Source organism: Caloenas nicobarica, chromosome 2 (genome assembly GCF_036013445.1).
Source record: "Caloenas nicobarica isolate bCalNic1 chromosome 2, bCalNic1.hap1, whole genome shotgun sequence".
In the NCBI taxonomy this organism is placed as follows: Eukaryota; Metazoa; Chordata; class Aves; order Columbiformes; family Columbidae; genus Caloenas; species Caloenas nicobarica.
In genome coordinates this window covers 100,509,460-100,537,354 of record NC_088246.1, presented here as the reverse complement: position 1 = coordinate 100,537,354, position 27,895 = coordinate 100,509,460, and the positions used below count along the sequence as shown (strand labels likewise).

The 27,895-nt window shown below is 39.4% G+C and overlaps 1 protein-coding gene across 2 annotated transcripts in view; it reads right to left on the bottom strand.

The window, feature by feature from the left end:
- Positions 1 to 27,895, bottom strand: part of CTNNAL1 (catenin alpha like 1) — a 61,075-nt gene that overhangs the window by 27,514 nt on the left and 5,666 nt on the right. For both annotated transcript variants that reach the window (XM_065627195.1, XM_065627196.1), the window contains exons 2-4: positions 13,875 to 14,064; positions 6,334 to 6,521; positions 1,537 to 1,656 (exon numbers count right to left, since the gene is read on the bottom strand). In XM_065627195.1, the coding sequence (XP_065483267.1) occupies positions 1,537 to 1,656; positions 6,334 to 6,521; positions 13,875 to 14,064 (498 nt within the window). The remainder of the gene's footprint in view (positions 1 to 1,536; positions 1,657 to 6,333; positions 6,522 to 13,874; positions 14,065 to 27,895) is intronic.

Sequence of the window (27,895 nt, the reverse complement as noted above, 5' to 3'; positions counted from 1 at the left end):
AGTTTACAGCATGCAATTAATCCTAAACTGTTCTAGATTAGCAATTAAAAAAAAAAAAAAAAAAAGAGAAATCACTGCAGCAGTCCATTTTGACACTGCTATAAAAATCTCATTTAGCAACTACAGAAAATCTTTAAGATCAAGATCAGCACATTAAAAACCCAAACAAAACAAGCCCCACTCACTCCCTCAAAAACCAAAATAACAAAAAACCCCACCACAGCTCGTTTCTGAAATTCTGACATTATATTCTGATAAATGTCCACACTCAAGTTTCTAGCATACTTACTATAATTATACTAAGGAAAAATAGCTTCAGGGATGTTTCCTCCCAATAAAACTAATAATTCCACAGAGCAGCCTACACACCATAAAACGAGCATATCAAGAAAGTTTTGACACAATTTAAAAAGTACTAATGAAACACTCTTTCCAAGAATGTCAAGTAGGCAAGGAGGGGAGAGCCAAGGATCAGTTAACGTTGAAAACCAGAAATAGCTGAAAAGAATACCACTCACTAGTAACACACTTTTCTCTTTCCAAGGAACACCTGCTATGAATATTTCAGGGTAAAATAAAGAGAATTGATTTCCAAGGAAGTATTTCCTCTAATTATATGCAGTTTTCCCAGAAGTGATTCTTTGCTACTTAGCACGAACTTAGCAAACTCGCAACACATCAACAGTAAAAGGAGTTTGGTATGTGTTTTTAGCAAAGTTCTCTAACGTTTTATCTGAAGGATGCTGCGCCATATCACAAAAAAACTACCTCTATATACATGAGGTTGGCCAATTGTTTATGCAAATTGAATTCCGAATTTTTCTGGATATTAGGGACTCTGTATATCAGACCCTGGTTCAGTTCTGAATAGATATGATTGCCAAGGGGAAGGAACTACAGCTCACAGCAGAAGTCTTAAGCTTCAATGAATCTTTTATTTACATGGAAGTAGCACCAAAAAGCTTCCTGAGGGAATGAAAGGCTTTGAAAGAGCAATTGCATGAGAGAAGTAAAAAAATTACCCCAACCTAAGAAAGTTTTGACCTAACCCTAGAAAAATATTCCATAATAATAATAATAAAAAAAAAATGCAAGCAAAAGCTTTATTAGGATCTAAAGATTGCATGTTTGGAGTTCTCTAAAATAATTACTCTGCTTTCAAATCCCTTCACTATGTGCAAATGTCAAATGTTCCTGTCAAGCAGTAACAGACAAATTCTCTACCAGAGTAATAAGCCAGAAAAGTTAAAGCCCAAAGATGGTGACTGAAGCAAAAGGACATCTCAAAGAACATGCACCCAGGCTTCTGGAAGATACGCGGATCAAACAATGCAGTGGTATTTCTCAGGCTGAGCTTTAAAATAAAAATATGTCCTTTGAGTGGAGCAAGGAGAAAAAGTTAGGTTTCAGAGACAGGACACCAGCAATAGTTTTCTTCTGTCACAATTAATCATTCCAGAAGAACCCAAATCATCCAGTGAATCAGATGAAAATGACACCTTACAACATCTCTCACAGCTTTTTATTAATGCTTACATTTTGCCGATCTCCAGTTAAATGGGCAAACTCTACCATTTCGTTTCCAAACTGGCTGAATATTTGTACAAACTCCTGGAAACTACTGACTTTTTCTAGTTGTTCCATTGTTGCAAGAACCTGCAAGATAGAGGACAATACTGTAGATTATCAAGATGCTAAACAGAAAACATTATTACTAAACTAGGAATACTATTATTTGCAGACACTTCTAAATCATGTGGTTTAAAATTTTGTTACTATTTAAGCATTAATAACACAACAGCTGGAAATCAAGTCTAAATTAATAATCATGCTTCATTAAAAATGAGTCATTTGTTGTCAAGTCTCAAAAAACATTTTCTTCACTCTTCCCAGTACCAAGAGTAACAGTATTACAGGATTCAGTTTCCAGATTTAGGAAAAATGTTACTGTCATATTAAATTTAAAAACATAAGTACTTGAAATTAATATACAGATTATATCCCTATGTTGTAAGTCTCAGTTTCAAAGTTCAATTTCAGATGCAGAACTTTCAAACTCTAAAACTACAGTTGCACAAAAGAAAACGAAGTTAGAAATTAACATATAGTTTTATACTACAACAATATCATAACAATTTACTCTAACTCTGAAGATTTTTATTAGCTCTATATAAAACAAAGAACAAAACAAATACAAGTTTTATCACGGTCTTACTCAAGATACACAAAAGCATGTGAAATCAGCATTTTCTAAAACACTCAGCAGAAGTTATTACATAGCGTATAAATCACTAAAGCTATCTTGCTGGAGTCACTCCAACACGGTTTATAACGGAGACTAACATTAGGGCTTTTCAGGTTAGAGGCCTGGTTGCTAAACCCAAAACCATCTTTCAAATCCACTGTCTTCAGAAAGAAAGACAACCAAAGCAGTTCTTCATTGTGTTTCACACTGGAGATAAGATACTGCATGAAAATTTAACAAACTGTACTTGAAAGGGAGAAAATTCAACTTATTTTTCCTTTCCTATGCTAAAAGTATCTTCACCCAACTAAAAAAAGCAGTCTACATAACTGATTATGACAAACTACCCCCACCCCGCAACCCAGGAGAACCTTTCTAGAAGCACCCATTCTTTTGTAATGGAGTGGCCCCTCCATCTCAATCAACATAATGCAAATGTTCCACTAAAACCTGTGAGTGCAGTGGAATAGACTGCTTTAACATACAATACTGGACCACAGTATCAGTCTGAGGATCTCATGTTGTGCAGCCAGGTCATTTTTGTGATTTAGGTGTTGATGAATGACCAAGGCTGGGGTAGAAAGGACTTGGAAGGCAGCTGCACAAAGCTGAAGATGTGAAAATAGTACAAATGCAGAAGAAGCAGAGAACAACAGGACTGTGAAAGTATGTAGAAAAGTGAATGTGGAGAAAGGAGAAAACATACAAGTTAAGGTTCAACTTTCTCTTCTAAGAATGGATAAAAAAATAATAGCAGTTATGTTCAATCATTCTTGGTTTCAGTAAGTATAAGTACTTCCCCTCTACTCTGCCCTGGTGAGACCACATCTGGAATATCATGTCCAGTTCTGGGCCTCCCAGTTCAAGAAGGACAGGGAACTGCTGGAGAGAGTCCAGCACAGAGCAATGAAGATGATTAAGGGAGTGGAGCATCTCCCTTATGAGGAAAGGCTGAGGGAGCTGGGGCTCTTTAGCTTGGAGGAGACTGAGGGGTGACCTCATCAATGTTTATAAATATATAAAGGGTGGGTGTCACGAGGATGGAGCCAGGCTCTTCTCAGTGACAACCAATGGTAAGACAAGGGGTAATGAGTGCAAACTGGAACACAAGAGGTTCCACTTAAATTTGAGAAGAAACCTCTTCTCAGTGAGGGTGCCAGAGCACTGGAACAGGCTTCCCAGGGAGGTTGTGGAGTCTCCTTCTCTGGAGACATTCAAAACCCACCTGGACACATTCCTGTGTAGCCTCACCTAGGTGTTCCTGCTCCGGCAGGGGGATTGGACTAGATGATCTTTTGAGGTCCCTTCCAATCCCTAACATTGATTCTGTGATTCATGAGTATGGTCCTGGTTGCAAGCAACTCTGTTACAGTTACCCTAAAGCAAGTGTTTCTGTCATGACAAATCTCTTGTCAAATAAAAACTTCAGTGAAAGCGCATGCATTTCCATTACAGTTAACAATTCTAGACATTCCAGGTAGAGCTGACATTCCAAGAAACTATTAATACATACAGGGACAAGCTGTATAGACAGCTCTAAATTTGTCTAAAGCTTACTCAAGAAGCTGTTAAAATGCCAAATACCTGTGACGTGTTCGTAATTTTCCATTTTAAACTTTCTTCAATGTGAAACACAGAGATAGTAATTAAAATATACATTTTAAAATACAAAGTTAAAATTATGTATCAAAAAAAGGCTCTTAAGATCTAAATTAGTATCACATAGCTACTGCAGCAATATGAATGTCACCTTTCAGCCAGCAGTTGTAGGCTGACATCACTTGGGGGCACATCCATATTTTGATCCAATGTGCACAGTGCAGTGACACCCCCACTACCTGTCACTTCCTGATTCCTTGGTCTGACGCTCCTAACCTGACTGATGCCAGTAAGCAGAGCGAGATGTTAAGCTCACTGATGCAGTGACTAAGTCGGATAGACAGTGAAACAAATTTTGTAAGGTCAGAAAGACGTGGGCAGGGATGTAAGAAACGCACACAATCTAAGACCACAGGGATGGTATATATGGTGCAGAGGATGCAGAAGCAGGAACAGGATCAGTGGGATCATCAACCAGAGGTTGGGTTCTGGAGCAGATCACCGTTCTGGAAGATCTCAATCACTTCATCAGTCTATGAGATTGGATGCCCACCCACTAAGCTGTTTCTCTGTTCTTGGTCCTTGGTTGACTTAACTACTCTTGATTCACTTGAGGAAGATGATGATGATGATGACGACAATGAAAATTAAGGCATTCAGAAAGAGGCAGCAAGCAAACTGGCATTAAAAGTTTAACACTGGGAATTCAGTCTAAGATGAAAATGCAGCTGATATCTCCTGGAAAAGTGACCTCCTTGAAAAAACTGCTCCAGCTGGCAGTACTGATAATCCTGCTCCTGCCTTTCCATCCTCTATGCCATGTTATACTACACTGTCTGAGTATTTGTGTGCAATTCTTAAGTCCCTGCCCACATCATAACTCTACCAAACTATGTCTTAGAGGAAGAACTGCTTTGCTATCCATCATACCAGTGTCTGACACACTTTTCAGGAGTGTACTCTATAAATATCAAAGTACGGCCTGTGTAAGATACCATCATTAGTTTAATTTGGTCCTAGAGATGTGAGTTGTTCTACTGGTACCACAAACAGAACAGACATTCTCAAACACATGTAGACTAGGGGTAGAAAGGAGAAAGCAATAATACCCAAAAGACGACAAAGACCATGGTGACTATGGCAATTGGGAGTCAGACACACTTACTCTGGAAAATCAGAGTTCATTTTAAATACCTTCAAAATGAAATCCTGTGCCTAGGCTTACTATATTTATATCACTGTATATATGACAATATTTTCAGATTTATTTAAGACGATCATAAACCATGCCCTGCTGCTGAAAGGATATATCCCTCCTTATCCCTTTCTGCTACAAACACTTGCACAGTTGCTCTGTAGCCTAAATCTGTATTAAGACCAGCCACTTTTAGAAAGGCAAATTAATTCAGATCACTGCATGGCTGCAGACAAGGGCAGAAGAAAAGCTCAGAAAAGGCAGCAAAAGGTATTAAATGCACCATTCTGATCCTCAGCACAAGAGAGGACCAAAGCTGCAAGTAACTTCAACAAACTAATATCGATAAAACTGCTGCCACCTTCACCAATCACTGGGAAAAAGAGGACTAAGACAGCAAATGAGTGCTGCTAAGTCTAAAGCCAGACTGAAGCAGGTATTGCCATCGTTTTTGAATCCTAGACTCAACTAAGTGCCTTGGATCTCGAATCTGAAAAATAGAGACCAGCATGTCTGGAAAGCAAAGGAAGAGAGAAAGTATGAGGAGTCACGAGAGGAAAGACAGGCTCCACTCTGGATTATGAGTTGAAAATTAATGGAAAAACCCAAGTCCCATCAGGCTCTCATCTTCCAAACATGAGGCTTTTCTGTTTTTGTTTTAGCACATCAGGGGAGAAGAAAAAAGAAAGAATATCCTACAGTCAAGACACTGCAGTATATGGAATAGGTTACATCTGAGGTTAAATGTGTCTTCATACATTATTTAAATCAACTAAGTAGTTTCAAACTAGGTTTCAAGACATAAGTTAAACTGCACAAAAAACTTTCAATCTGTAAGCCTCACATCACTAGCACAGACTTTTAGCAGTATTCCTCACAGCTTTTTGCCTTAGACACATTCATAACACTCTCCTTGTCTTGATCTTGACGGTAAAAACATCCTGTCCTTAGCAAGTGGAAGCTTTTGTTGGCCATTTTACTGACAGACACACTTTCCACCTCACAGCAAACTTAAATAAGCAGTAACACAGCATCTTCTCCAGCATACTAAGTCAGAGCAATACAGGTCACTTAAAATGTAGAAAGTCGGTGAAAATTTTTATTTTATTCTCCTTGATTTACAGCCATTCCCTTTCAGCTATCTGATAGGTGAACATGTGCAAGGCATTCATCTTTACCTCTTTATTTTGCACCTTCCCAAGAGATACAATGAAAATACCACTTAATTTAGAAACACTCTTTTGCATTTACTCCAGGTATCAGTTAAGTAAAACAAAAAAGGAGCTACAAATACCTTGTTTCTGGAAGTTATAATTTGCTTAATAACAATTCTGTCTGCTAACACCAGGACCTTTGTGACCGAAGAAAGCAACAGCCTTGCAGCTTTTACCACACCCGTTTTGTCAGTAAAGATTGTTATGTGGCTGTCAGATTCCGGATGATCTAAGCTTGCCACGTCCGTAAGCTGTGCAATTGTTTCACCTAGAAGGAAAAAACAAATAATTAACATTTCAGACTTACAAAAAAATATACTGGGCCATTAAGCATTCTTAACTTTTACCTTTGAGAAACAAAACAACAACTTCAGAGCTACCCACAACTCTTTTTTATTTCACTTCACTTCCTTCTACTAACTGTTGGTGGCACCCTCTCCATATTTAAATCTGGACTGTTACTCGGCAATGCCTCCTTTCATCTGTAACACAGACTAATTTTCTTATAGTACTCTACAGATATGTGAGGTGGAGGGGATCGAGCTGGGGAGTATGGTGGGAGAAAATGTTCATAGGAAATATTTTTCCAGTTTTAGTAGCAAAAAGTCAAATCAGTGTCGACACTTGCAGCATCAACCCACTGAAGGAGTGGGATGCAGCAAGGAAGGAAGAACTACAAGATCCCTTCCACCTTCCAAATTTCAGTCAGTATTCCCATAACTTACGGATTTTCTATTCCTGCAGAAGTCTTCAGGGATGAATAATAAAGAGACTTCAAAACATAACTTATAACTTCTAGGACTGAAGCATTATAGTGAAAATATTGCATTTTCTGTTCAAAGGAGTACCACCAAACAGCATGTTGTCAGAGAGAGAAGGGAAAAAATGGCAAAGAATCACTAATTTTCAGTTCATAAGCAACTTTTTATTAAACTAGCATTTAATACGATCATAGTTAAGTAGGACTGTTTGACCACTTTTATTTTTTATGTGGTAACAAATTCTACAATACAATACAGCCAATGGGTTTCCTTATCTGAGAAAAATCACAGGCCTCTATTCAATTAAATCTTCTGGGGTACGCTAGATAATAGTGCAATAGAGGAAAGGCATAGGGCAGTTTCCTATTTCACAACCACAGAAGGACCACTGGGAGCCTGAACTCAGGCAAGCTCCGAGACATGCTCTTTGTTAGCGTGCAAGACAAGATGATCAACCTGCAACTAACCTGCAGATTATCCTTGAAGATAAAATCTAGAACATTTGATCGAGTCCTCCATGACTCATCTTCAAAACCTCAACTAAGGTAATTCACCTAAGCAGACAAGATACCCACTTCAAAAGCCTGATAAAACCAGAGGTCCCATATAAAGAACCTGAGGGTGCATTATTCCTCTGGAAATACCACACACCAACACTATAGAACAAGGAAGGCCTGACAGTGTTTATGTATAGATTTGTCTCCTCCAACAACTGTAATCCCTTGAGATCCTAAGTTGCCTTCATAAGTTTTGCATTACAACTAAGAACTTCCAGTTATTTTGCTAGGACTGGGCCAGGTTATAAAAGTAAAGTTACAATAATCAGACGGTCTCTGTATTGTAGGTATGCAAATATGATAAACAGAGTACAATCTGAAATGGTGAGTTCCATATAGCTGAAGTGCCTGAAAATGAAGCAAGAAGAATTATAAAAGCACGGCTATTATGAAAACAGCGAGGGCAGCCAGGTGAATAATAGTGAAGTCGTAAGACAAGTCTCCAGCCAGGCAAGGAGATCATTTAACAGCAAAACAGATTGGCCATTGCCTTCTCCACAGTCAAACTCATTTCAGTTCAGGCCAATTTCTAGTTGGAACTGTTCAACTTTGTCAGCAGATTAACCCAAATCTCTTCATTTGACCTCAAAATATATGTGACCACATAAAATACTGTAAAAACACACGGTGAACAATTAAAATAGACATAAAGTTCTTTTGGTAACCAAGGAAGGATGCACAACATCATTATCCCCTTTCTTATGCTGTGGGATTCACCTTCTTGAAGATGAATTATCAAGTCATAGGTGAAGCATCTAATAATACAAAGAATAATCAGAGAGCAAAGAAATAGCTGCAATATCTGCCTGTCAAAAGCACCAGATAGCCCTAGAAACTTGAGACTTCTGACAACAGAACAAAGCTTTCCTTCTCTGCCTGCAGATCTGAAACTACAGGAATGGGAATGGTGCCCTGGAGTGAGCTATGAGGATCAAGACCTGGTAGGGTAAAAAGACTGAACTAGGGAATATTTAAGCCAACTGGGCATACACAAGTCCATGGGACACATCTGAGAGTGTCAGAGGAGCAGTTTAGTGTCACTATAATTCTGCTACCCTGTCTGAAAGATGGTAACAATTGTGAAAGGTCTCCAGTGATAGAAAGGCAACTGTCACACCCATCTTCAAGAAGGGTAACAAGAAAAATTCAGGTAATTATGAGCTAGTCTGCCTCACATCAGCCTCCAGGAATATTATTAAAATAATCCTGGAAGTCATTACCACATGAAGCAGAAAAAGGCAATTGGCAAGGGTCAGCACAAACCTGCAAGGGTGAATAGTCCCTTATCGACCTGAATGCCTTCTGTGATGTGATCACACCGTCTCTAGAAAAAGTAGTAATGGATGCTGTGTATATCAACATTAGCAAGACCTCCAATGTGATGTCCCAGAGTGTCCTTATAACTAAATAATGAAATATGTACTGGATAAGTAAACAATAAGGTGAATAGAAAATGGACCTGACCATTGGGCTCCAGGATGGTGATCTGTGGTATAAAGTCCACCAGATGGTCAATTACCAGTGGCATCCCTCAGAGACTGATACAAGGCATCAAAACTGTTCCCTGAATGATGGGCCACAGCATGTTCAACAGACATGTGAACAACACCAAACAGGGGAGTGTCTGATATGCTGGAGGACAGAGGGACAGGCCGGAAAGATGGTCTGACAGGAAGTTTGTGAAGTCAACAAAGGCAATAATACCCATTCCTGCATCTGGGGCAGGATAACACCAGGCAACAGTACAGGCTGGGTCAGCGGCCTGGAGAAAACTTTTGTGGGGAAAGACACAATGGTCCTGGCGGCCAAAGAGCTGAACAGGAGGCCACAATGATGGCCAGCTGCAAGCTGGGTTGTTAGCAGAGGTGTAACCAGCAGGCTACAGAAATGGGTCTTCCCTTCTGGTTGGCACTTGTGAGACAGCATCTGGAATATCATGTCCACTCTGGGGCTCCCCCATACAAGGGAAAGCACTGACATAGTGGAGCATGTGACATAAAGGGAGAGGTTGAAGGAAGGGGGTTTGTTCCACCTCAAGAAGAAAAGGCCAATGGAAAAGTTTACTGTGATCTACAACTACCTACCTAATCGGCAGGTATGGAGGAGACAGGCACAAGACTGATCCCAGCAGTGCACGGTGATCGGACAAATACCAACAGATAAGATAAAAGATAATACTGTAAGGGTGGTCAAAGACTGTAAGAGGTGCACAAGAAGTTGTAGAGTCTCCATTCTTTGAGTTAAATGTCTCTCCCAAATTATGTTATTCTGTGATTTTATTTATCCATTTTAAATTGTTAGTTTTCAACCTCATTAATTTAGTCCTTCTCTGTACTAAAAGACATGGCAAAACCAGGAGAGCACTATTTATTGCTTCCAATTTATTCCATGTCTTCCTTTAGGGCTTTGTAGTCAACCAGCAGAGAACAGTGAAAATGTTATGACACTAGCTCACTTTTGACATGTGTTTTCTCTTTTAAATGAAACAGCTTTTCCCAGTTTTTGAGAAAAACAAACAAACAAACCAAAAAAACAAACAAAAAACCCCAAACCAACAAAAAAACCCCCCAAAACCCTCAAACCAATAACTACACAGATGGGCATCTAAAAATGTGCTGCTTTGAGTTGCATTCCACTACAACACTGTCACTGTAAACACTGACACGGTGCAAGACTAATGTCAGGCAAAATCTGCTACATGACCCTCTGCAGTGTTTTATGAATCTCTTTTGAGTCAATCAAATTACAAGGTTTATTACAAGGCAAGAGTCACAACAAGTCTGAAACACTTCAGATCACTGATTATACCCTTCACAAGAGACAGATACAACATCTGTCATCCTTCAAAGTGTCTGCAGGATATGCAGTTGATTTAAAGACTCTCTACTTTTCTTAGCAACTGAAATGCTTAATGTTCTAAATCCCTTAGTGTTGAAATCTATCTTCTATGCCTAACAAAGTGTCTCTTTATTTTTTGAGGCACCATCTAATTTACTGGTTAAAATGAAGTATGAACAGCTCTACAACATCCTTTGTCATAAACAGCAAGGCACCCATAGCATCAGAACATGGGATTATTTTATACAACTCAACATTCTTGGCCATAATTGGCCAGGAGATTTTATTGACTTGCTTTGGAACACCAAAGTTGTTCAAAATGGCACTTGAGCAACTGCATTCAGACAGTAACCCATAAGAATTTCTCTGCACAAAGCACTCTCTGACCTTGACCAACACTTAACAGTCCACAGAGATAATACCGGCACAAAAAAAAACACCAAACAAAAAACCAGCAGCAAACACGTTTGATATACTGGATTTCCCATGTAAATCTTAGATCTCAAATAGCTCAAAGAGAGAATAACTGACCCCTGTCAAGGTAAATATGAGGCTTGACGGAAAAGTAAACAGTCTATATCTTTACTCCACTAGATAAGGCATATTACTGCATAACAGGAAATAAAACCTAGAATGTAAAAGAGTACAATCATTTGGTGAGAGAAAAAATTGCAGACTATTTTTAGATTCTGAGCTCCTCCTGGATAGACTGATAGGGAGAAAAAGCACGTGGCCACATGTATCGTCTTTGCATGGCAAGGTTTTGGTAGCAGGGGGGCTGCAGGGGTGGCTTCTGTGAGAAGCTGCCAGAAGTTTCCCCCATGTCTCACAGACCCAATGTCAGCCGGCTCCAAGACAGAACCGCCACTGGCCAAGGCCAAGTCCATCAGGAATGGTGGTAGCACCCCTGGGATAATATAGTTAAAAAGGGGAAAAAAGCCTGCAGAACTGCAGCTGAAGAGAGGAGCGAGAGTATGTCACAGAAACATCTCTGCAAACACCAACATCACTGAAGGAGGAGGGCAGGAGGTACTCCACATGCCAGAGCAGAGATTCCCCTGCAGCCTGCCATGCAGACCATGGTGAGGCCAGTTGTCCTCCTGCAGCCCATGGAGGTCCACGGTGGAGCAGATATTCACCTTTGTCCCATGAAGAACCCCACAATGGAGGAGGAGGATGCCTGAAGGAGGCTGTGACACTGCAGGAAGCCCACACTGGAGAAGGCTCCTGGCAGGATCTGTGGCCCCGTAGAGAGAGGAGCCCATGCTGGAGCAGGTTTGCTGGCAGGACTTGTGATCCTCTGGGGCACCCACGCTGGAGCAGTCTGTTCCTGAAGGACTGCACCCCGTGGAAGGATCCATGCTGGAGCAGTTTCTGAAGAACCGCAGCCTGCGGGAAGGACTCATGTTGGAGAAGTTTGTGGAGGACTGTCTCCTGTGGGAGGGACCCCACACTGGAGCAGTAGAAGAGTGTGAGGAGTCCTCCCCCTGAGGAGGGAGGAGCGCCAGAGACAACGTGTGATGAACTGACCACAACCCCCATTCCCTGTCCCCCTGCGCTGCTGCCAGGGAGGAGGTAGAGAAAATCGGGAGTGAAGTTGAGTCTGGGAAAAGGAGGGGTGGGGGGAAGGTGTTTTAAGATTTAATTTTTATTTCTAATTATCCTACTCTGATTTGATTGGTAATAAATTAATTTTCCCCAAGTTGAGTCTGTTTTGCCCATGATGGTAATTGGCGAGTGATCTTTCCCTGTTCTCATGTCAACCCATGAGCCTTTCATTATATTTTCTCTGCCCTGTCCGGCTGAGGAGGGGAGTGACAGAGCGGCGTTGGTGGGCACCTGGCGTCCAGCCAGAGTCAACCCACTACACGACAGCATGACCGGCAAGTCAAGAAATAGAGATCCAGACTGCACTGCTCTTCTAGCAGCTGAGGTTATCAACATCAACTTTGGCAACTTTGGCTTGTCAGCATTTTACTTGGATCCCTGAAGAGAAAACACATGCTTCATATAACAAGTGGAATGTTTTCAAATCAGGACATTTCTGTTTGCAGCCAAGTTTACTGGAGCGACCACGAATCTACAGTCTGAAGTTTATCTGGAGTAGTCCTTCAAATCACAAAAACAATCATTTATCGCCAGCATGTCTCTAAACATTGCGACTCATTGTTGAGGGATGTTCAGAGGATTTCTTACAGTACCATGCTCAATTTCTAAGCCTTTTTATTTATTTTTTTTTTTAAAATCACAAAAATAGTATGAACTGCATCTCCAAAGTCTGAGGCCAGCACAGTGATTCAGCAACAAATGTACTGGCTAGGACACCAAAAGACAAGTTTCTCAAGCTTCTGAAGTTATTTAAAGTTAAAATCTAAACACTTCCCCACAAGTCCAGTTTACCTTAACAGATCCATTTTAAATACAGTAACCTATGTCTTTGAGTACTATTCCTTTCTGCAGTTATCAAGAATTAGTGTGCTGAAGGGTCATTTATTTGCCTCCACATCTGGAAGCTCAAGATTGTCTCCCTGAAGCCACAGAAAATCTGTCACACCTGCAGGTACTTCCACCTGCCTAAATGGGAGAAGCTTCAAGCAGAATTTCCCATTATTCAAATGTATTAGAAAGAAAACACAAAAACCCACCACCACTAACAACAAAAGGAATGTTCTTCTACCCGTGATCTTCCTGAAGGCTGCACTGCACATGTAAGAATATGCCTTTACTACGAGCTGCTGAAGTATCATGCAAGGAACAGTATTTAATATCTAGGAAAGTAGTTTCTAGTGTGACACTGACGTTTGCTTTCAGTATCAGAGAATGTAACCCACTATTTGCTTAGATAGAGGCTTCCGGAGGAAAGAAGGGAGTGACAGCAAGCAGCTCCATCAGTTATCCATACTTCACATTCGATCCACACACAGAGCAGGTTTGCAACAGAAGTTGAATCCAGCAAAAAGACAAGTACAATATTATTTTCTTTCTACTGAGGGGAGTCATCAGATGACTGACAGGAGTCATCTTACTGTGTCCTGATGAAATATGGGTTGACACTGACCTTCACTCAGACATTTAGATTTAGAACACAGTGACCTCAATAGCATAATACTCAAATTACTTTAAATATTACATTGTTTTAGCTTGAGAGTTATGAAGTCTAAAGTTGTATTCTTATCACTCTGCTCTTTGTCTGTAGTAACATCATAAGACAAAGAGCAGTCAGATAATTCCTTGTGGCAAAAGATCCTATGAAAATCAAAGCCAACACACAATTCCATTCCCTGTTCATAAGATGACAGCAACTGAAGTGACAAAATCAGGTAACAGATCAGGCCTTGAATGAATCAGTACGAGAGGGGTAAGCCATCAAATAACAAAGTTCTTACATTATTCCTGATACTAAAAGTAGAGTGCCAAAAATGGCACAAGCACAACAGGTTACAAATTTCATGAGTAACTACATACCCGCTCTCCTTGCCTCGATGCAAGCAACACTCATTTCCTCTTTCAATTCATGATTTTCATTTGCTATAGCTTCACCTACTGTAACAAATCTTCCAACTGCCAGGTTAACTGCTTGGCCCACTCGCTGAATTGCTTGCAGAGTCTTGTCTGAACGCTTTGGTTTATCCTTATGATTAATAAGAGTAGTTATCTGCAAACAAGAAGAGTTAATTATTAGAACTGTAAGCAAGAAGACATTTTAACTTTAATACTAAAGGCAAGTTTTGAACTGAACTCAGTAGTAGATTTTTACCGTACTCCACTAATAAAATTTAGTGTTGAGTCATGAGGTATCATTTAACTTCTCAGAGAATGAAAAAAAAAAAAAAAGAGTATAATTAAGTTTGCTCATCTGCTGTGATCTCAACTTATCTGACATTTCAAATGCATGGAGGGATTCTTCTTTTTTTCTCCCATTTGCAGTATTAAAATAAGCTGCCCTAGGTCTCTCAACAGGCTCTCTCACTACAGACACAGGCAAAGTTGAGTACAACAGCAGACATATCAACACCATTTTGGGTTTGCAAGCATTGGAAATCTTAAAAAGTTTTTGTGCTGCCAGGTAACTAAACACACTCATCAATTATGATCTGGGAGCTCTGGCTGTTTTCACTGAAATAAGCCTTTCTAAAATATGTTTTATCCAACTGATTAAGGCAGACTTTAAACACAAGCAGTAGCACAGTTTTTACACAAAAAGAAGAACCATTTGTCTTTTAGAAATAATCTGAAGTATTCCAGCCTTCTCTCCATTAAAATATCCACTGTACTCATAACTTAAACATCTTCAATTATGTGTGTTTCCTAGAATTAAAAAAAAAACCACAAAAACAAGCCATTTAGATGCAAGTTATCAGTAAAACAATTTGGGAGGATATTCTTCTTCTGAACTCCATATCTGGTATCAGCTTTTCTGCCCTGTGCTACATTGCACTATACATTTCTTTTTGGATCACACCAACCAGAGATCACATTCAGATTCATGCAGGCTGCAGAAGACCAAAGATTTGCCCAGAACACAACCAGCAACCACCCAAAGAGAAAGGTAAAGTAGAAGCAGCTTCTCAACCAAGGCAAACAAACATGAGGACAGTGTGCAATGCTGCCACTCAGAATTAACTAATTACAAACGCTGTAGAAGCTTTAGATTTTTGGTATGACAGTAATTTTCCAGTGAGATGCAGGACAGAATTCAAACTCTGTAGTTCTGAACATCCTAAACCAGCATAAAAGCCATCATTGTTGCTAAAGATAGTCCCACCTGTCCTTGCCTCTCTCTCTTTTTTGCAATGAATTCATCTGATGTGAGTTACACCAAAGTTGTGGAAAAGGTGATGTTTGTTCATTTAGTTTTCCTCATAATCAGTTGCCCAATCCAGTTCACTGCACAGCTGTAGGAATACTTCTGGTGGCCGAAAGGAAAAGGCACAGACTGGAGAGAGAAGGATGGGCAGAAGTGCTGCTTTCCGCAGGAGTGTGCTTTAAAATACCCACAGAACTGCATTGTGAGCCAATCCCCAGGGGCTCAAAGAGGTCTGCTGATAGAATCTCAGAATTACATGAATTACTTAAGTGTTTGAACACCTCAGCTGTATCAGCTTAATCACAGATATCTTCGTCCATTCCTCAAAACACCATATACCACCATCCACTCATTCATTCTCCTACCAGTCAAGCCTACGGTAGAACAAGAGCACAGAAGCTGTACCTGTAATGCTCACATCAGATCCAAGGAAAGAGCAGGAAGCAGTGTAGGAACTGCTCCACTCAAGTATTTATCAATGCCCAAGGCTTACCCTTCAGATATCACTGAGTCTTATTTCTAGGGAAAAAGTAATGGTGTTTTTTAACAGCTTACTGGAGCTGGTTTTGAATTCCAGGAGTTGGTTTGCTCAAGTCTGCAGTATTAAACTCTCTGCAATGGAAGAAGTCAATACTTCATTTGTCCCTGTATGAGTCCCCCAGTTCACCAAACTTCAACCCCAAAGCCTATGAACCCCTGCTACCCGTCCAGTGAAAATACAATCATAGGATGAAAACAGAGTCCTGTTAAACAGTAAACTAAGGAAACATCTGAACACCTTCAGGTTCATTCTAGAGAATTACCATCACTTCAGTGGAAATTCCAATTAATATCAAATGGATATTAAAAACAGCATTGTAAACACTTCAGATATACCAAAATACCAAATACCTGACAGCAGCTACTCTAACCATCACAAATTCTTGACTAGTCACAGGCAGCAAGCCTACAGAGAGCATTAGACCAAACACTGAAGAAAACCCACTTGATAGAGGGTCACAACTTTGTTTCCTCAACTGGTTTTTAAGCAAACTGCAACTTAATGCTATGCAAACAAAGCACGAATATTACATTCATACAGTTACTGACTTCTGAAAAACATAGACAATAACACTAGCCTAAGACAAATAGAAGACAAGTTGGATGCATGTCCTGGCTGCAAGTTTACCTCCCACAGCATTTTATACCAGTAGAAGTTCCAACATGTTCTGCATAACCCTGAAAAGTGTATATGCGGAGCAAAAGGAATCCCATCATATTTTAAAAATCATCAATGGCATTTTAATGCCGTATGTTACTGTAGAGGTACGCAAATGATAACAATCTCAAAGATGTCACAGTTGAAGTTGCTTTAATAAGGTCTTACAAAACATTTTCAGAAACATTTTCATTTGAGATATAGCTGAAGGTTACAATTTTATCACTTCTCTAGGACTCTCTTCAGAGATGGTCATCAGTTTTGTAGAAAAGGACACCTCCTATACCCCCCCACATAAGGTGAAGCAAGAATCAGCAGCTGTTTTGGCAGGTCCATCACCAGTGTCATCTAACCTTATGACCTCACCAGTGTCATCTTAACCCCATGAAGTTCAGCAAGGCCAAATGCAAGGTCCTGCACCTGGGTTGGGACAATCCCCAGTATCAATGCAGACTGGGGGATGAAGGGATTGAGAACACCTCTGCTGAAAAGGACTTGGGGGTACTGGATGAAAAATTGGACATGAGCCAGCAACATGCGCTCACAGCTAAGGAAGCCAACTGTATCCTGAGCTGCATCAAAAGGAACAGGGCCAGCAGGTTGAGGGAGGTGATTCTGTGATTCTGCCCTTCTGCTCTGCTCTGGTGAGACTCCATCTGGAGTCCTGCATCCAGCTCTGGAGTCCTCAGTACAGGAAAGACATGGACCTGTTGGAGAGGGGCCAGAGGAGGCCACAAAAATGATCAGAGGGATGCAACACCTCTCCTGTGAGGACAGGCTGCGAGAGTTGGCGTTGTTGAGCTCAGAGAAGGCTCCAGGGAGACCTGACTGCAGCCTTTCAATATGTAATGGGGGCTTATAAAAAAGACGAAGACTTTCTACCAAGGCCTGTAGTGACAGGACAGCAGACAATGGCTTTAAACTAAAAAGAGCGTAGATTTAGATTTGACATAAGTAGAAAATATCTCACAATGAGGGTGATGAGGCGCCGGAACAGGGTACCCTGAGAAGTTGTGGATGCTCTTGTCCCTGAAGTTTTCAAGACCAGGCTGGACAGGGCTCTGAGTAACCAGACCTAATGAAAGACATCCCTGTCCATGGCAGGGAGGTTGGACTACATGGTCTTTAAAGGTCTCTTCTAACCCAACCCATTCTATGATTTAATGATCTACTCTAGACATCCACTGGAGTAGCTTCTATATTTAGATTGAACTCAGTTTGGAAACCTATCGTTATACACAGCAGCTGAGGCTTTGCAAATACCTCCTCAAGTAATGAACTCTCAGCTGGGTAATATAATTTCTTCTCAGACTGGCTAATTAGAGCCACTACAGCAACTATCTTGACATTAGAATGGACGGAACCTTATGGAGCGCCATTATTTTTTTCCACAGAAGTAAAAAACTTTATAGATCACCAGTTAAAAACAAACATTGTGCAAGAACTAAAACAGAAGTTGGTCAAGAAATTGGAAACATAAGACAAACAGCTTCATATAACACCCATTTCAAGTGTGATCAATACTATGGCATTAGATGTAGAAAATACAGCCTGTACCAATATAGTAAAAAGGTAAAAAAAAGAAAAGTAAGTAACAAACAGCCCTGGACACAGGAGTAGGTAAGTCATGATAAGAGAGAGAGGAAGATAGAGCAGGGCAATGAAGCTGGTGAGGGGCCTGGAGCACAAGTCTGATGAGGAGTGGCTGAGGGAACTGGGGCTGTTTGGCCTGGAGAAAAGGAGGCTGAGGGGAGACCTGATCGCTGTCTGCAACTGCCTGAAAGGAGGTTGTAGCATGGAGGGGGTTGGTCTCTCCTCCCAAGTAGCAAGTGATAGGAAAAGGGGAAATGGCCTCAAGTTGTGCCAGGGGAGGTTTAGATTGGACATTAGGAAAAAATTCTTCATGGCAAGGGTTGTCAGGCATTGGAGCAGGCTTCCCCGGGAAGTGGTGGAGTCACCATCCCTGGAGGTGTTTAAAAGGCGTTTAGACGAGGTTCTCAGGGACATAGTTTAGTGCTAGACTTAGGTTATGGTTGGACTCAATCCTGAGGGTCTCTTCCAACCAAAATGATTCTATGATTTAATATGTATCAGCTAATGGAAAAAGGGCTGTCTTCAGTTCTAGAAACATGAGTTAGACATACACCAAATGTAAGATGTTTAATAGTGTCCAAGGCATGAAGAAAGTTCTTCCGATACAGATGGGCTTCTCATAACCTGCCACCTGCAGAAAGCATTGCTGTGCAAACAGGGAGAATGTGTAATTCTGAGCAATATCTTTCTCTTTCCTTCATGAAGTGTTAAGAGTCACAGGTGTAAACTCAGCTATATCCTCCATTTAAAATGAAGTTATGAAAAAATAGCGGTAATAGCAACTGTAGTTTCAGTTCCTTTACAAGACTTAATCAAGCTTATAATTAATAATGAAAGTTAAAAAACTAACAAGCAAGATCTTAACTGAGCAAGGAGAGGAATTTCACTTGTATATTAAGTGAGAAATTGAAGGGAACTGTGATGCTAATAACCAGCACAAACATTATTTAAGCAGTTCTGACCATAGTGAAAAAAAAATAAATAATCCCTAAGTAGTACAATTGGAAGGGTGTTGGGGTGAGGCATACAATACCATTTGCTTCAGGATATGAATAATGCAATGAGCATTAAAAGGCCAGTAAGCTAGGCTTCTAAACTAAAGAATAAGCAAAGTTTCCGTTCCTGACTTTTAAGCAACATTTAAAACAAAGATATAGAATCAGACAAGTTAAACGGAGAAAACCAAAGATCCATAAGAAAGCTAACAAGGAACTTTCTCCCCAGCAACCAACCACCTTTATCCAAAGATACCCTAAGAGCCTATAAAAAACTGAATTAGTGAAAACTTGCAGTGTTTAAGGATATATTAAATAACAGAGAATTGCTTTTCCCCTGGAGCCCATCCAGTTGCAACCAGACCAGAACTGTTACTGCAGTGTTTCAGCTGTTTCTTGGGGTTTTTTTTGAAGTAGGAAACCCTGGTGACTCCAAGAACATTATCTAAGATCTCCTTTAAGCTTAACACCTCCCAAATATTTAATCTGTTGTATTCTGATCGTGTATCACCCAGTCACTAACATCCGTGGTGTTTGGGCATGAGCTATCAGCTGAAAATATTACCGGCAAGTCTCTTTGAACAAGAGAAATATGTTACGTGCTGTTTACTTAAGGATTTACTGATCAGGTCCTAGAAAGGAAACAGTCCTTTTGATGGTCCTCATGCTCTGTTTAATGTGGGCTCTTACACTATTTCCATGGAACGCTTAGCTGAGATTTGAGACAATCAGTTTAAGGAGTGTGCAGTCTCAAGAAATTGTCAGTTACAATCTTTTGTCACTTGTTACAACCAGCCCCAGAAAACCTGCCTTTTCCCAAGTACTTTACTGAAACTAACATATATAGTCATAATGTAACAAGACGTACTTCATATTTAAGGAAAGATGCTTAGTTGTGGCAGGTTTTGAGCAGCTATTTTCAGAGTTTTTTGAGGGCCTTCAGATACTGACATTTAAGTCGTTATAAGCTTCATGCACAGGAAGCATCATGACAGCATGCTTAGCTAAAAATATTCTAATGTCTATTTATTATCAGTGTAATTAAGTCTTGCATGACAGAATTAAGTGACACTTAAAGAGATTGGGTTTCAGGAAGTATTTATAGAGAACTATAAATAAAACCAGGGGAAACGTAGCTATTTCACAGTCACTACTACAAACGCAAGAGTTAAACTGATAAGTCATGTTGGAAGATAGCCTATCTATGCCCCTCCCCCCAGTAAGTACCCACAATGTACACGGGATGATTTAGACTCTCAAGAGTGGTATTTTTCATTGCTTTATACAAATTAGTTTTCTTGCTAGAAAAATTCAAGATGTTTTCTCCATGCAACAAGGATTAGCTATAGTGCTGTAGCATCCTTAAAAGTAATAGCTCCTCTTCCATTTTGTGTATTTTCTGCTTTCTACTTTCCATTAATTGTATAATGTTAGAAAATTCCTTTCTGAAAAAAGTAATAATAATACCAGGAATGGAAAGCCTTTGCTGAGAAAATGCGATAGCACTACATACTAGAGAAGAAGCTAGAAATGCCTACAATGGAAGCGTGCTGTAAAGGAAATTTAGTTCCATTGGTTAGGACATACAGAAAACTTGGTGAAAAAGGCCTTTCTCATGGTGCTCATTCTTTTATTAGTTCATCTTGAGTTTGGGGGCAGGGAGTAGGTGGAAATTTCTAATATTACATTTGAGGTACTGTATCTCATTAGGTCTTGTGTACTACTTAAGGACAAACAGGTCTTCAGACTCATTTAGCCAGACAGCAGCACACATTGTTCCAAGACCCAGATCTGCTACAGAAGACAACCACACATTCGAGAACACACAGAAGCAGCACCTGGTATTTCACATCCAATCCATAAGGGCCACAAGCAGAACTGTCACATAGACTTCTCATCACAAGAGACAAGAGCCTTTGGGATCTTGAGAAGTGAACATGGACTACCTGCCTACCTACCCACCCTAAAAATCAAAAGTCTGTTAAGATTAGATGTCTGTCTAAGCATTAATGGAAGTCTTACTAAGCATATTCTACAATGTCAAGCACTGCAATATTTTTACAAGTCTGGCTTATGTGCCAATTTTTAGAATTGGAAAGCATTATCTTCCTACTTAGTTTTCATTTTGTAGGAAAATCCCACAAAAAACTTTGTATAAACTCAACTTTGGAAGTTTTCAAAGGCTAGAAAAGATTAATCACAATGAAATGCAACTGTGTTAACTACTAATGCACTAGTTAACTGTAAGAATCCATATTCTACTTATCCTGAAAATGTTATGTGAGACAGCTGCCTCTGCTTTACAGACACTTGAACCATGACAGTTTCTTCTGCCCGTTCTTATTCAAAAGGGGCAACCAAAAATCGAACAGACCTCAACACATCATTCAGGACTTTGAGTTACTACTTCTGTAAAAAAAAAAAAAAACCAGCTTCCAAGAAGTGGTATGATCCTGCTACCGCATTTGTATATATTTTACTCATATTGCCTATGCACTGGTGTCTAGAAGGGCAGTACAAATACGCTGTATGTCCAAGACTGCTGAGTTCTATTACACTTGTGGTATTGAGACTGTTGTATCTTTACCTAAAGGGGTTTTATAAGCATCTTCTCGCTGCTTTTGTACACATCTTCCATAAAAGCCTTTAAGGAAGCAAATTAAATAAACTACATTAACAACCTGTAAGCTGGTTCACTTATCTGCAGGCAAATGCCAACATGCTTAGAGGAGCCTCAGGCAATCTTTCACAGGTAGTGTCTAATAAGCTGAAAAGCCTCCTCTGAAAAGGAAGAAGGTATAATCCAGGACCTGCAGTGACAAGTAGAAGCTGACAATCAATGCAAGAACAGCCCTACCAAATCAGATCACTGGTGTACCTAACCTAGTATCTCCTACAGTACCCAAACATGGGTGCCTAGGAGAAAGCATGAGAATAAAACAAGCAAATGAGACACTAGCTATTTGCAGCTAGAACCAGATTTTTGGTTATATGCAAATCACACATTTCATTTTAAAACACCACAACATTTAATTGTGCACTTCTCACAAGCTCAATAGCTTCAACAGGTAGATAATATTATTTGGAAGGGGTGAGAACAGCTTCTTCATCTCCTTCAGATCTAGGCTTCAAAACCTACTTCAGATCTCTTTGTAAAGTTTGCCAGGAAAGACAGAGTACACAACTTCAAATCCTAATACACACCTCAGATTATTAGTAGTATTGCTATGTACTCGTTACACATTCTTGGAATTGTTAAGAGATCAAAAGGATTCAACTCACAGCAAGACTGTACTATAAGTAGTGAACACCCTTTGTGCTGAATGCATTCCTAGAAAACTAAGAGCCCTTTAAATTTCAAGATCCAAACCAAACACCACAGAGAAAATGATTATCCAAAATGTGATAGAGATGAACTTGTTCAACTGAAGTGTAGTATTTTGATGGCATCAATTTATTTCCTCTAGTGTGGCCTTTTTTTTTTTTTTCAGGGGGGTGTGGAGGGATTTGTGTGTTGGTTTTGCGTTGTGTTTTTTGTGTTTGTTTGGTTTTTTGGGGGTTTTTGTTTGTTTGTTTGTTTTTCCCCGAAGTAATGAATACTCTGGAAACTTCAGATTTTTTTTTTCAGTAGGATTAAATAATTTCCAACTTTTTTTGTAAGTTGTTGTGAAAAGGAATGCCAAAGAAACAAACAAAAAAAAGGAATGAACATGGCTGAATAGTTCATGCAACCTATGGACTCTCAGATGTTATGTGGTCGTTTGAATTACTTTAATAACGCTACTAAAGTAACACTATGGTAGAGTAGAAATACACTTTTTAATGGGTTTTTTTTTCAGACTCCTTAAAATCAGAGATCCCCAGTGATCTGGAGATACAAAGCAGAAAAGTATACGAAAACTGACCTGCACTCCTGCTATCCTCCCTTCTTTTTTCCACACGTGGAAGAGAAGAAGGATCACTGGAGAATGCTCAGTGAGGCTTGACCACCCATCAAAGCTATCTTGCTTACTTGTACTGTCACATGCCTTACAAGTCAGAGGACTGCCCTATCTTCCCCCCCCAAAAAAGGTGTCTTCAGAATTTCTATAGAAATCAGTGACAATGAGAAAAAAATTCATCTGCAGATAATTCAAGTTCGAGTTTCCTTCTCTTTTTGAAAAGATGTATGGAAGTTTACAGACTGAAATTTGCACCTTTGAGCAACTTGACACAAGTTGGTCAAAATAATTTGTCAAATTGAAAGCCAAATTTAAACTTTTCTGATAGGATTTGTACATCAACAAGTACACTGAACATCAGAAAATATGTGTTTCCCAATCATAAAATGCACAAAAAAAAAGGTCTTTACTGCACTTTTCATTGTGAACTGGCCTTCTAACTCAACTGCTGTCTTGAAGTTTCCTGAAACCTGCAACTATCTCACTAGAAAAAGTCAACATGAATAAACAGCCCCAATAATTGGTTTTAGGTGTGTTCCTCCCCTCCTGTTGCCCTGCAGTTCAGTATCTTCATACCCAAATAGGTAGATTTCATAAACAAAGTTATTACTCTCCTTCATTCTGCACCTAAAAATCCTGGGCATAAGCAAGCCTAAGTAAACAAAACCAACTCAGAGGGAAATTCATTGTTTAATGTGTACTTTCAGATGTGGTCAAAACAGATGTAGACATGTTTCAGCACCAGAGAGATGCAAGTCTCAGAAATAACTTAATTTACTAACATGATCAGATAACCCCCAAACCAGACACTGAATGGCAAATAATTATTGTGGCTTTCCTCCCTAGCTTGCCTTTGTTAATGTACCTAAAGTATAGCTTGTGCAAACTACGCTCGAGCCAACTCTGAGCTGCTTATTGGAGAGGGGGAAAAAAACCCAACAACAACAAAAAAAACCCCTACTGTTGTGGAAGTAAAATTTCCAATATTGTAATAAAGGATGTAACAGGGACAACACACTGATACCACCTGCAATTGAGAATTCTTTCTGTTAAAATCAGGACACACTCCTGAAGATGCAGAAAAAGTTGGTTGTTGGTCCCATAAAGAGGCAGCGTCACTGGCAAAATTACCAGCCATTCTAATCCATCTTGCACTGCGTGTTGCAGACAGGAGGGTTCCTCCAGCCTTTTTTAGAGAAGGCTTCCTTCGCAGCATTCTGACATACCACTTCAATTCAGAGCAACACCTGGGATTTCATCTTGAAAAGCACATACTTGCCCTAGGGATTAATAGAGAAGTACAGTGTGGACTGGAAAAGGCTAAGCAAATCCAACTACTATCTACCTAGGGGAGTGTAAAAGAAAACAAAATCTTCATATAATCCAGGAACCATTATCTTGTTTATGTTAAAGAGCCTGGATGTTCTTCAGATTGCTTCCTTGAAGCGCTCAAGGGCAACAAAAACTCAGTTGGAAAATTTAACAGTATTTAAACGTAACATTGAAACACAATATGGAATCTTTGATAATTAAAAGGGAACATTCCATACATTGGTCTAACTCCTACATGTTAAGCACTTGCAACTCTGGACTATATTACCATTCTAAACAATTTTGACATCTGTGAATAAAAGAAACAAACAAAACAACAAACACATACCCAAACTAAAAACAACAAAACAAAACAAACCCCCAAACAAACAAAACCCTCCACATTTAAAACATTACATTACTACAGCACCATTTTATTTTATTGTTAATTGAAAATACATTATTTCTGCGGTTGTATTTACATTCACTGCGCTTAATCCGAAAAGTCAATACAAAAATGCCTCCAAGACAAAAGTAACTGCATAATTTTTATTTGTCCATATACATCTGAAAGAACCTTAGGATTTGCTCATATGTGATTTTTGTAACTTGTGTTTATGAGTTATCTTACCATTTGAGAATTCCTTTTATGTATAAAACCAAGAAATCATCCCATACAATATCTAGAGTAGATTAACCATTACCATTTGGCACTACTCATAGTATCACTACTCATTTACTCCACTAGTTTTAAACAAGGCTATTGATGGAATGCAATAAAACTCAATGAGTAAAAATTATCATTTCAGGCTCTATCTAGCAAGATTTATGCTTTGTCAATGAATTAATACACATAAAATAAATTCATACAGAAAGCCATAGGCTCATAGTACCATACCGCAGTTTTACTAAGCTACAATCAGAGTTGTTTGCAATCATTAATTCATAATTCACCCTTTGGGGATTTCCCTGTGTAATCTGTATAAAACCATCTGTTAACAATGCTGAATAGCAAGAAAGCTGCTCTAGTTCTTTTTCTGCAGGATCACTGTGAGGCAGTTCTGATTTAATACTCATTCAGCTGGAGAACTACAAAAAATTGTTTAATCCACAGAAAAGTCATTCATCACGTATCATAAATTTGAAAGATAGGATTCCATTGAAAAAGATCAACTGATTTTCAGCTATGTCAGTAAGAAGCATCTTACTTCAGCTTCCTGAAGTGTTACCCTGACTCATTTATCACATCAAAGACTATCATACTGAACATTATAAACCAGGAACCAACTCAAAACCAATTTCATCATTCAAAGGTTCACAAAAAAAACATCACCAGACACATCAAAAACCTGAAATAACAGCTATTTCGTGGTAGTGCTGTTGCTCATGCTTATGTGATAAAATGTTCATATATCATTTTTCTTGTAAAGCACAATATCATTAGTGATGTTAACATCATTGATTTTTAATATAACGAAATAATTTCATTTACCTATTTAGAATATTCTAATGTACTTCTGTGCTCCCCAGCATATCTTAAAAATCACAGCTGTAAATGATTAGCTATTTCCCTTTCGCTGTCTCATAACAACCTAACTCCAATGACTAAATAGCTGTCAATTAAAAACTAGCCTAAGTAAAGGGAAACCTGCAACCACAACAGCCCAGAGATACAACTGATACTGTGACTGAACTAATCACATTATCCACAGCCAGACAGCAAACTCCTAAGATTAACTTTACTGCATAAATCAAAGATAAAGAATCAGGCTCCTTTAGGGACACAGAGTACCCAGCGCAGGACAAGCTGTTGAGCTGCTGCAAGCTTCCTTTTCCAGAAAAAGAATGTGTATCAAGTGGAAGGTCTGTAATACAAAGCACAAGCTCACAACTTAACCCACAAGACCTGTGGAACCAAAGGGAAGAGTCAGTGAGTGAGTAATTGAAACTCATGAGGTGCAACTCTGTACACAGGCAGCACACCATATGCTTCCAGACTCGACAGCAGAGGTAATGCATATGACTCTGCACCCATGGCACAGTTTCTCTGTGGTACAGGACATAAACTAAAAAGAGTTTAGCAGCAGCTTTGCTTCACTCAATACAAGTTACAATGCAAGTCTCTACACCGTAAATCATAATTTTATTACTCAATAGAAGTACCAAGTCTCAAGTCTGAAGTGAGTACCAAATTAATTCACAAAGAAGAAAATACTGGAAAAGGGGAGAAACAGCTTCTCAAAGCTTGCAAATTAGCATAATTTTTAAAGTACTGAAGAATAAAGACTAGTACTCAAAAATCATTTTAAAAGGGGTGCACTCAGATTTTTTTCCTCTGGATGCACTGAAGAAAGCAATGAGTTTAAGACTAATACGGATCACCCTACTTTGTCCAAAAATGAATTTTCCCATCCTCCAGAAAGAGCCATAAGGGGCAAAAAGCAAGCCCTGGCACCATACTGGAGCAAGAACAGCCAACAACATATGAACCCTTTAGCACCTGAGAGGTGGGAAAGAGAAAGACCTAAAGGTACCAAAAAATGCCTAGTGAAAAAAGACAGCCAAGGGACTTGCTGGTACAAATCTCTCAGTGCATCTGCTGCATGGGAAATGCAAATAAGTCGAAATGGATGAGAGCCTGGACTGAACGCTGACATTCAGGAAAGGAATGAGACTATACATATGCTTAATGTTATGAACATTGTCCAGAGAGTATATAAGACACTTCTATTTAGTCTCTAAAGGAGAAAGAGAGAACATATTTGATTCACAACTTGTACGTATTGTGTACTGCAATGCAATACTACAACTACAGACATTCAAACATTAGTTAATATACAAGACTGATGCATGATGTGGAGGAAAAACAGAGAGGGGAAACATGGTGGGTTCTTCCCTCCCTGTTTTTGTAGACTTCCAAGAATAAAAAGCTAGGGACATCGAGTCAGAAGTCTAACAGTGCTTTTAATAGAGGAGTCTCTGCTTTAAAGCTGTTAGCAAAACAAGCAAACAAAGAAACATTAAGACAAATCCATGACTGAGTAATTCCCAAGAATATTCATTTTGCAGCTATTAAGCTTATAAGAAACGAACACTCATTGAAAGATATCATGTGTATGTATGTCACTCATATATAAACCTCTTACACAGGTTTTGGCATCACACATGCATACATCCCCCCCAAAAAATAAGTCTTCTAAAGCTCCTTCGCTACATTCAGAGGAAACATCCTTCAGTAAGGAGACACACTAAGGTCCACATTTACAAGTATATTGAAGAATTGAATGTGAGGTCCTGTTCAGAGTTCTGCTGCTACTGGGTACAACACGAGCAACCTAGTAGTCACTAGTCACCTAAGGACTTCCAAGCCAATGAGACTACAAAATAGCTTCCCCAAAGACTCTGCTAGCCTACAGACAAAATTCAAAGGCCTGCATGACGGAACATCAGCATATTGAACTCCATGTCTACAGTTCTACAATTCTCTTAAATTTCTCTGATACAACATGCTTGTTTAGTTCAATGGAGAATAACATCAGTTCCACTAAACGTACAGTAACTTACCAGCTACTACAGTCCATTTCTTCAGAAGCTATAACCCTGCTATACTCAGGTACTTCCTTAACATGGCTTTGCCCCAT